The sequence below is a fragment of the Mixophyes fleayi genome, chromosome 5 (assembly GCF_038048845.1).
Source record: "Mixophyes fleayi isolate aMixFle1 chromosome 5, aMixFle1.hap1, whole genome shotgun sequence".
Classification (NCBI taxonomy): domain Eukaryota; kingdom Metazoa; phylum Chordata; class Amphibia; order Anura; family Limnodynastidae; genus Mixophyes; species Mixophyes fleayi.
In genome coordinates this window covers 17,508,222-17,518,637 of record NC_134406.1, presented here as the reverse complement: position 1 = coordinate 17,518,637, position 10,416 = coordinate 17,508,222, and the positions used below count along the sequence as shown (strand labels likewise).

The window sequence follows — 10,416 nt, the reverse complement described above, 5'->3', positions numbered from 1 at the left end:
AGTCCGTGAGACTCTCGCAAAATGCAAGTTTGGCAAGTACGGTAGAAACAGGTTTGCCCACTTGCAGTACTGTCCATTCAGCTCAAGGCTCTCCTGCAATAATTTGGGCAGTTGGGAAGTGTACTATAGCGAACACCACCTTTTTTCCTCTGCATCAGTTTTCATAAATGCATGTGGTTTGCATGCTACGATTACCATTACATTATAAAAACGCCCCACATCAATGTAAACCTTCCAAAAAAAACACCATCAATGCAAACCTCCTACATTAATAAACATGATCAATACAGTACTTACAGTATTGGCCCCCCTCCCCCAATAAAGCTTCTCCTGATTTAATAAAAATGTAGTATAATAGAAAAACATAACACACACACACCAGTGTAGTGCAAAGTCTGATGCAACAATTGTAGAGATTCAAAAGCAAGACAAACAGCAATCCCTTTGTTGTGTTCGTCTGTACGTTTTAATAAAGTTGCAAATATCAAACTATGGCGGAAAAGAAAGGTTGGTGCCGGAAGATCTGGCGCATGCGCAGTGCCGGTTACTCGCTCAGGCCGCCATGACAGGGACGTCAGAAGACGTAACGGGCGGGTTGTGACGCAGCAGCAGCAGCAGTAGCACTCTCTGCCTGGCAGCCGCTCGGCAGGTGCGGGGAGGATGGACTCAGCGAGGGAGGACAGCGGCGGCAAGTAGCCCCGGGGAGGCGGGGGTTCTTCACCCTGAGGAGGAGGCCCCCAGGTTTGGGAACCTTATGGCGGCCCCCAGGTACCGGTGGTCGGTCAGCGGGTACGGGCCGTGCTGGATGTGGCCCTGCGGGTTCCTCCTATCTTCATTATTGACGCCATGTTAAACTCGTCACACGATGGCACTGCCGGATACCTGTCATCACTTGTCCAGGTCATCCTGAAACTGCTGGGTGAGATACCTGAGTGTCCTCATAATACTGTATTACTGTAGGAACCCCCCCCCCCCCCCCTCACATTGCTGTGTGACTGTATAGGACCCCCCCCCATCACATTGCTGTGTGACTGTATAGGACCCCCCCTCCTCACATTGCTGTGTGACTCTATAGGACCCCCCTCCTCACATTGCTGTGTGACTGTATAGGACCCCCCTCCTCACATTGCTGTGTGACTCTATAGGACCCCCCTCCTCACATTGCTGTGTGACTGTATAGGACCCCCCTCCTCACATTGCTGTGTGACTCTATAGGACCCCCCTCCTCACATTGCTGTGTGACTCTATAGGACCCCCCTCCTCACATTGCTGTGTGACTGTATAGGACCCCCCCATCTCACATTGCTGTGTGACTGTATAGGACCCCCCCATCTCACATTGCTGTGTGACTCTATAGGACCCCCCCATCTCACATTGCTGTGTGACTGTATAGGACCCCCCCTCCTCACATTGCTGTGTGACTGTATAGGACCCCCCCCTCCTCACATGCTGTGTGACTCTATAGGACCCCCCCTCCTCACATTGCTGTGTGACTCTATAGGACCCCCCCATCTCACATTGCTGTGTGACTGTATAGGACCCCCCCTCCTCACATTGCTGTGTGACTGTATAGGACCCCCCCCTCCTCACATTGCTGTGTGACTGTATAGGACCCCCCCTCCTCACATTGCTGTGTGACTGTATAGGACCCCCCCTCCTCACATTGCTGTGTGACTGTATAGGACCCCCCCTCCTCACATTGCTGTGTGACTGTATAGGACCCCCCCCTCCTCACATTGCTGTGTGACTGTATAGGACCCCCCCCTCCTCACATTGCTGTGTGACTGTATAGGACCCCCCCCTCCTCACATTGCTGTGTGACTGTATAGGACCCCCCCTCCTCACATTGCTGTGTGACTGTATAGGACCCCCCCCTCCTCACATTGCTGTGTGACTGTATAGGACCCCCCCTCCTCACATTGCTGTGTGACTGTATAGGACCCCCCCTCCTCACATTGCTGTGTGACTGTATAGGACCCCCCCTCCTCACATTGCTGTGTGACTGTATAGGACCCCCCCTCCTCACATTGCTGTGTGACTGTATAGGACCCCCCCTCCTCACATTGCTGTGTGACTGTATAGGACCCCCCCTCCTCACATTGCTGTGTGACTGTATAGGACCCCCCCTCCTCACATTGCTGTGTGACTGTATAGGACCCCCCCCTCCTCACATTGCTGTGTGACTGTATAGGACCCCCCCTCCTCACATTGCTGTGTGACTGTATAGGACCCCCCCTCCTCACATTGCTGTGTGACTGTATAGGACCCCCCCTCCTCACATTGCTGTGTGACTGTATAGGACCCCCCCTCCTCACATTGCTGTGTGACTGTATAGGACCCCCCCTCCTCACATTGCTGTGTGACTGTATAGGACCCCCCCTCCTCACATTGCTGTGTGACTGTATAGGACCCCCCCTCCTCACATTGCTGTGTGACTGTATAGGACCCCCCCTCCTCACATTGCTGTGTGACTGTATAGGACCCCCCCTCCTCACATTGCTGTTTGACTGTAATAGCGCCCCCCTCCTCACATTGCTGTGTGACTGTATAGGACCCCCCTCCTCACATTGCTGTGTGACTGTATAGGACCCCCCCTCCTCACATTGCTGTGTGACTGTATAGGACCCCCCCTCCTCACATTGCTGTGTGACTGTATAGGACCCCCCCCTCCTCACATTGCTGTGTGACTGTATAGGACCCCCCCCTCCTCACATTGCTGTGTGACTGTATAGGACCCCCCCTCCTCACATTGCTGTGTGACTGTATAGGACCCCCCCTCCTCACATTGCTGTGTGACTGTATAGGACCCCCCCTCCTCACATTGCTGTGTGACTGTATAGGACCCCCCCTCCTCACATTGCTGTGTGACTGTATAGGACCCCCCCCCCCATCACATTGCTGTGTGACTGTATAGGACCCCCCCTCCTCACATTGCTGTGTGACTGTATAGGACCCCCCCCTCCTCACATTGCTGTGTGACTGTATAGGGACCCCCCCCCATCACATTGCTGTGTGACTGTATAGGACCCCCCCTCCTCACATTGCTGTGTGACTGTATAGGACACCCCCTCCTCACATTGCTGTGTGACTGTATAGGACACCCCCTCCTCACATTGCTGTGTGACTGTATAGGACACCCCCTCCTCACATTGCTGTGTGACTGTATAGGACCCCCCCCCCCCCATCACATTGCTGTGTGACTGTATAGGACCCCCCCCCCCCATCACATTGCTGTGTGACTGTATAGGACCCCCCCCCCCCATCACATTGCTGTGTGACTGTATAGGACCCCCCCCCCATCACATTGCTGTGTGACTGTATAGGACCCCCCCCTCCTCACATTGCTGTGTGACTGTATAGGACCCCCCCTCCTCACATTGCGCTGTGACTGTATAGGACCCCCCTCCTCACATTGCGCTGTGACTGTATAGGACCCCCCTCCTCACATTGCGCTGTGACTGTATAGGACCCCCCTCCTCACATTGCGCTGTGACTGTATAGGACCCCCCTCCTCACATTGCGCTGTGACTGTATAGGACCCCCTCCTCACATTGCCGTGTGACTGTATAGGACCCCCCCCCCCCCCCATCACATTGCCGTGTGACTGTATAGGACCCCCACTTCCGCATCACATTGCCGTGTGACTGTATAACGCCCCCCCCCCCCCCCCCCCCCCCCCCACGCACACACTATTAGTGCCTACTACAGGGGATATAGTTGCTTCCTCATCACTTTTTTTTAGTGCTTAGTACAGGGGGTATAATGCCCCCCAACATCATTAGTGCTTAATCCTGCCATGGTGAAGGCTTCTACATCACACAAAAAAGCAGTTAAACCTAACATAAAAGTTGTCTTGTAGTAAAGATCTGATAACATTCACAAATATTTTTGTAAAAGGCTTCAAATACTCTTAAGCTTAACATCTAGATGTAGGTGGCATTGTCTGCATAAAGATTACATCTGGTGTCTTTCTTACTGGTAATACTCATTGGCCATGAGTCTCGGTGTCCATGTGACTTGCACATGGACTCTGAGACAAATGTCCGACCACAGGTAGAATGCTAGATTTATTCTTTTGTAAATGCCATCTAATATCACTGTTACATTTGTGGCAGCAGTAGCTATTTATTAACTTATTCTTAAAGAGACCTCCCTTGTGACTGTGGGTTGTAAATACAAAAAGCTTAGGATACTATGGTTTCCTGGGAGTCCTGCCAGATCTCGATTTCCCCTTTGCGCGCTGACAGCTATACCGAGAAGTTACTGACATTACTAAACACATTACACTCAGGAGGACTGGATGTGTCATGTGACCTGTGGAAAGCATTAGTGTTTGATCTAATGTCATTCACAGATGTTGATGCGTTGGACAGTAGCCATGATGCTAACAAATCAGGCGTGACTTTATTATTAGCAAATTAACTGTGACCTTGCTACATGTGTCCAGAATGACCACTCAAATTCAGAAGGAGCAGTGTGAATATCCATGGATAAATGCAGGCTACACTTGATGTGTGCGAGTTGTGTAATATAATTACTCATAAGTATAGTAATTAGTATCCTTACAGAGGATTCACACTTGTTATAAGCTCTTGTAACTTGTTAACTTTAAATGTACAGAAACAGTCCTTTTTTTAGTAAACCATTTTTTTGGGCCCAGTATTTAAAGACTGCTAATGCTGTGCAAGATTGTACAACTTTGCAATCCTTCCTGGTCATATAGTACAGATTTAGATTGAATTGTTGTTTCTGTAGCTTTATTCCAAGCATCTTGCATGTATGAACATAAGCTTATTTTTCCATCATCACCATTTAGTTATATAGCGCCACTGATTCCGCAGCGCTGTACAGAGAACTCATTCACATCAGTCCCTACCCCATTGGAGCTTACAGTCTAAATTCCCTAACACACAGACACAGAGAGACTAGGGTACTTTTTTGATAGCAGCCAATTAACCTACCAGTATGTTTTTGGAGTGTGGGAGGAAACCGGAGCACCTGGAGGAAACCCATGCAAACACAGGGAGAACATACAAACTCAACACAGATAAGGCCATGGTCGGGATTCAAACTCATGATCCCAGCACTCTGAGGCAGAAGTGCTAACCACTTAGCCACCATGCTGCCCTATTTTTCAGTATAAACGATGTATGCAGATGAAGCTTTTCACATAATCTTGTGCCTTTGCTTGCTAAGCCTTGCGTTGCATTTTTACTTCTTTGTAAAAATAAGACAAAATGCTTGCAACTACAGAATAAATAATAGCGTACACAATATTGTCTTTCTCCAATTGACACTTTTGTCTGTCTGCCACTACTTGTGTTAGTGTGTTGTGATCTGCCCATTTGGTGGCCAATCACAGCAGCTGAACCGTCCCTGGCGGAAGATGACCGTAAAAACACACTGCTGGCAGCCACCTGCAAGACTGCGTTTACTAATGTGTCTGATGATCATCCAATCAATTTAGATCGGCTTATTGGGCATGCAGTGGTAGTATTGGGACCATGTTCTGATATTGGTACGAGTGCCCAATGTACTTGTAGATATCACGGCATAAGTAGTAATAAAAAAAAACAAATCATGATTCCCTCAAAAATATTTTTAGGTCATTAGTGTAATCACAGATATTTATCCCAAAACTTTACCAGCTAGTTCACGAACACCTAAGTATACCAAAATCATCATCATAACTACCAGTATGTTTCTGGAGTGTGGGACGAAACCAGAGCACCCGGAGGAAACCCACGCAAACACAGGCAGAACATACAAACTCCTCACAGATAAGTCCATGGTCGGGAATTGAACTCACGGCCCCAGTGCTGTGAGGCAGAAGTGCTAACCACTACGCCACAGTGCTGTCCAGAAGTGTACTTTGTGCAAGGCCCGACGCCTGAACTTGTCTTGAGATTGTAGTCAAAATAAAATTTAGAAAAACTACAATACTCAACTTTGTACATGATTACAACTTGATTATTATGGCTGTAACTAGTTTAAACCTGACTCGAAAATGAATCATCCATGTAATCTGTGTCCTTGAACTGACAGAAACATCCATTTAGGTCTATTACTGTTTCCATTCTAATTTCCCCTTTATCTGAGACCACACATACTGTATGATTGGGTTTAGTTAAGGTGGCTATACGCAGATAGAATGATTTTCTTGGTTATGGAAGAAAAACAGGATGAGCACTAATCATGAGTGATTGCTCAGCCTGCAAGTATTTATGCAAATCGTTGCAAACTGATTGTTCGGCCTGGCATCTGAAAAAAAGCAGATTTGGGCATTTTGATGGTTCAACTAGTGGCCTTCACTCTGGCGCTAGTGTAAAAAAAAAAAAAAGTACTTCTTTGTATAAGAGGTTAGTGTAATACTTGTTTCAAGCACCAATTTTAGTTTTCCAAGTGCTTATTCTCTTAAATATACAAACATATATTTTTTTTTTTTTGAGGAAATGGGCTGTATATCAGGAGTTACCCTCTGCAGTAATACATCAACTGTAATAGTCATATAATACTACTTGACATGCCAGATACCAATAGATCCCTATTATTGGTGGTGATCTAATGATGTAGAGCGATGGGAGAGAGTTGCATATGCATGTCTCATGGTAAAGTCTAATGCAGCAATCCCCACTTCTATATTGGGCCATTCATATTGAACACTATGGCGGGTATTCAATTGTCGAGCGCGGAAAAACTATTACCGTTAATACGGTAATCTCTCGCTGGATTTCAGCTCGCAGCTCCCCTAGCTGCGAGCTGAAATCCAACGAGTAAATTACTGTATTAATGTTTTTTCCGCGCAGGATTACCGTAATAACGGTAATCCTGCGCGGGCCGCGGGATTTTCGGCAATCCCGAGGGGCATATTCAATTGTCCGATGTATGAGACCTGACTCCCAACAGGTTCTCAGCACATTGCTGGAATTAAAGGAAGTCACTAAACAGTATAGTGTGAGTGGGCCACCGTTTTCCTGTGTCATAGAAGCTTGTAGCGTCATTTATATAGGTACCAAACAGTGGTTACAGGAAAGCTCCAATCGTAATGTACAACTGTACAGGATTTATTTTGTATAACAAAACAAATGTTTACAAATGACCGGTATTGCAAGTTTTGAGACTCTACCTTTTTTTTGTACAAATGTTTCAAATTTCCCATTAGTTTTCCTGCAATTCACTTATTACTATTTGTATCATATTGAGAATATATGATGCAAGTATACCCTGTTCAAGTCTACTTAAAGAGACATTTTTGTAATAAGTTTGGGAACTAATTTCTGCTAGATTGATACAGTAAGTTGGTTTTAGCTCAGTCTGCTCATTGTTCCTCCATAATTGTCCCTAGTTGCGTTAGGCAGCTGCACAAGTCCAGGGTTATTACAGGAGATTCCATCTTTCTCTATCCATACTCTATATTCTAGTCCCTGGCTCTATATACAAACACACATACTCCGGGCTGTGATGTTCATGGGGCTGCACTGTGTACATGCGCACAATCCTGCTCTGCTTCCCTCCTTCTATCTGTTACATGTCTACAATGTGATTTATTGCCGGACACCCCATTAACATATTGCTGATATCCATTATTCAAGTGTGATCTGTGCCAAGTAAGCAGACTCCACCTGCAGTCACAGATCCATGTGCTAGAGGATTACTTCCTAGTATTCTGTAATTACAGCTGACTGGAGGACATGAGTTTTATGGAATCCCAAAGCAAAATATAAACTGCTACTTTATACCTTTCTTGCGCTAATAATGAATTGTATAGTGTCATTTTTAGTTATGACTTTTCTTTGAAATGTGAGGTATGTAAAAGTAAAATGTTTTTTAGCCATTTCATTGTGTATATCCGGTTTATATGTTATGCCTTTTATAGTCTAAATAAACTAGTCATTAGATGGTTGAAAATGTTTAAGTATCTTTTTTCAAAAGCCACATCCCCCAGGAGAACCAAATTGTACCTTTTGTGTAGATGTCGTAAGACAATACTGGGCAAATGGCTGTAAGTAGAGCTGAACGAGGATCTCTCTTGTACCCAAAACTTGTGTTTAGCGTTACTTAATGTGGTAATCCTAGCAAATGGTTGCTTCCTCCAGTGCTTAAATGGCCTTTTTAATGGAACACTTCCTTCCTCTGCAGTTATAGTAATTCTCTATAGCCAGTGCTGCACTCTGTTGTCTGAGATGGAAGCTGGATCGTTCAAAATTCTTTTGGGCCCTCATTTGGGTGTACAACCAATGTTTAGGCCCATTGTGTTTTGGGTTTTATGTAATCTGCTCACATTTTATTTATACAATATATGCATTTTAGTTGTTGTTGTACAATAACTGTAACTTCTCCATATTTTTTCAGGTGTTCTGGCTTCCACCGTTGTGCTGGTGTTGTCCCGGAGAGCACTTTTCAAGTTTTACATCATCAGTATGGCCCTCATAATTGCTGCAACTTCAGTGTTGATGAATTATTATACCACTTTGCACATGAAATTTAATTCAGCTTATAAGCTGGGGCTTCTTCCCTCCAGTGGACCTTCTCTGTGGATGCCACTTATTGCCTTGCAGCTCATCTTCAGTATTGGTTTCATCACATTGTTTGAGATCCAGTCTGTTTACGCCCAACTTGTAATATTGGATTTGTTAGTTCCTGCCGTTGGTTTCATAATTGAATTTCCAAGCCAAGTTCAGGAGACCCTAGTTATCATTTCTGGACTAGTGCTTGCAATCTACACTGCAGTATGCCTGTACGTCCGATTTAAGTGGTTCTATTACTCCACTAAATACACCGTCATCCTGCTCAAGCACATGTACCAGGTTTATGGATTACAAGTTATGGTTGAAGACGTCTGGAAAAAGGTTCACTTTCCCGACGTGCTACGAGTGTTCTGGCTGACTAGATTGGCTACACAAGCTGTATTTTTAGTCTACGTGGTTAAGCTGTCAAATGCCAACACAGGAGAAGGCTCCTACTTTATACAATGGAAAGACTTTTGGGAACTTGTCTGCAATCTCATAATCAGCGGGTGCGATTCTACCTTAACTGTCTTAGGAATGAGCGCAGTGATTTCTTCCATAGCACATTACCTAGGACTTGGAATACTCTCCTTCATCGGCTCGACTGAAGAAGAGGACAAACGCCTTGGCTTTGTGGCTCCCGTTCTGTTTTTTATACTGGCCCTACAAACTGGCCTTAGCGGACTAAAACCCGAAGAAAGACTTGTACGTCTGTGTCGAAACATGTGCCTTTTGTTGACAGCAATTTTACATTTTATCCATGGAATGACTGACCCGGTGTTAATGTCACTTAGTGCCTCCCATGTGTCTTCTTTTCGCAGGCATTTCCCAGTGCTCTTGGTTTCGGCATTCCTGTTTGCGCTTCCGATTCTGCTTAGTTGCGTCTTGTGGCACTACTATGCACTAAACACTTGGTTATTTGCCGTTACAGCATTCTGCGTTGAGCTTTGTTTAAAAGTAATCGTTTCTCTGACTGTGTACACACTGTTCATGATTGACGGCCACTACAGTGTAGTGTGGGAGAAGCTGGACGATTATGTGTATTACGTGCGGTCAACTGGCAGTATCATCGAGTTTATTTTTGGAGTAGTCATGTTCGGCAATGGAGCCTACACGATGATGTTTGAATCCGGAAGCAAGATCCGAGCTTGTATGATGTGTCTTCATGCTTACTTCAATATATACTTGCAAGCAAGGAACGGGTGGAAGACTTTCATCAACCGCCGGACAGCCGTCAAAAAAATTAACTCTCTTCCAGAGGTGAAAGTTTCAGAGGGCAGTGAAATAGACGACGTCTGTGCAATCTGCTACCAGGAGTTCCGTTCATCCGCTCGCGTTACACCCTGCCACCATTACTTTCACGCACTTTGCCTTCGCAAGTGGCTGTACATCCAAGATACGTGCCCAATGTGCCATCAGAAAGTATACATTGAAGACGACCCAAAAGAGACAACCCCCTTTTCCAACAACAATGGATTTGTTGCGCCAAATGAGGAACCCGTGCAGGATATTGTGAATGGGGAAGTTGAGCGTGAACTTGATGGCCACGAGCTGAGTGAAGATGATAGCACGGAAGGAGAGGAGGAAGAGTGGACACCTGAACCACATCATTCCACTGCTGAGGAAGAAGAATATACTGATGATATTGACCATTTGAGGGATTAAACATTTATTTATTTTGGATTTCTTTTTTTTTTTTCTTTGCTATCGTGTGTCTGTATTATGAAATTTAAAGGTGAAATTAAGATCGGGAATTCTTTCGTAACTCTGAAAGCACAATCGGAATCCTGAAGCGAGGTCTGAATGGATAGTGTTTAAGTGCTACTGTAAATATATCTCTTGGTCTCTTTTGTGACCTAATTAAAATGTGTACATTCTTGTACATGAAATAAAAAAAAAGTTGATTCTG

The 10,416-nt window shown here is 45.4% G+C and overlaps 1 protein-coding gene across 1 annotated transcript; it reads left to right on the top strand.

The window, feature by feature from the left end:
* The first annotated feature begins 538 nt into the window (after positions 1-538).
* Positions 539-10,416, top strand: RNF139 (ring finger protein 139). The gene is made up of 2 exons (XM_075211741.1): positions 539-919; positions 8,353-10,416. Exons 1-2 carry the CDS (start codon positions 847-849, stop codon positions 10,170-10,172), a joined length of 1,893 nt encoding a protein of 630 aa, XP_075067842.1. The 5' UTR covers positions 539-846; the 3' UTR covers positions 10,173-10,416.

Bases quoted from the DNA above. Each gene is read 5' to 3' on its own strand.
- RNF139 (XM_075211741.1), top strand. From the start codon at position 847: ATGTTAAACTCGTCACACGATGGCACTGCCGGATACCTGTCATCACTT. The intron at 920-8,352 runs GTGAGATACCTG...ATATTTTTTCAG, and splicing joins GGTCATCCTGAAACTGCTGG to GTGTTCTGGCTTCCACCGTT.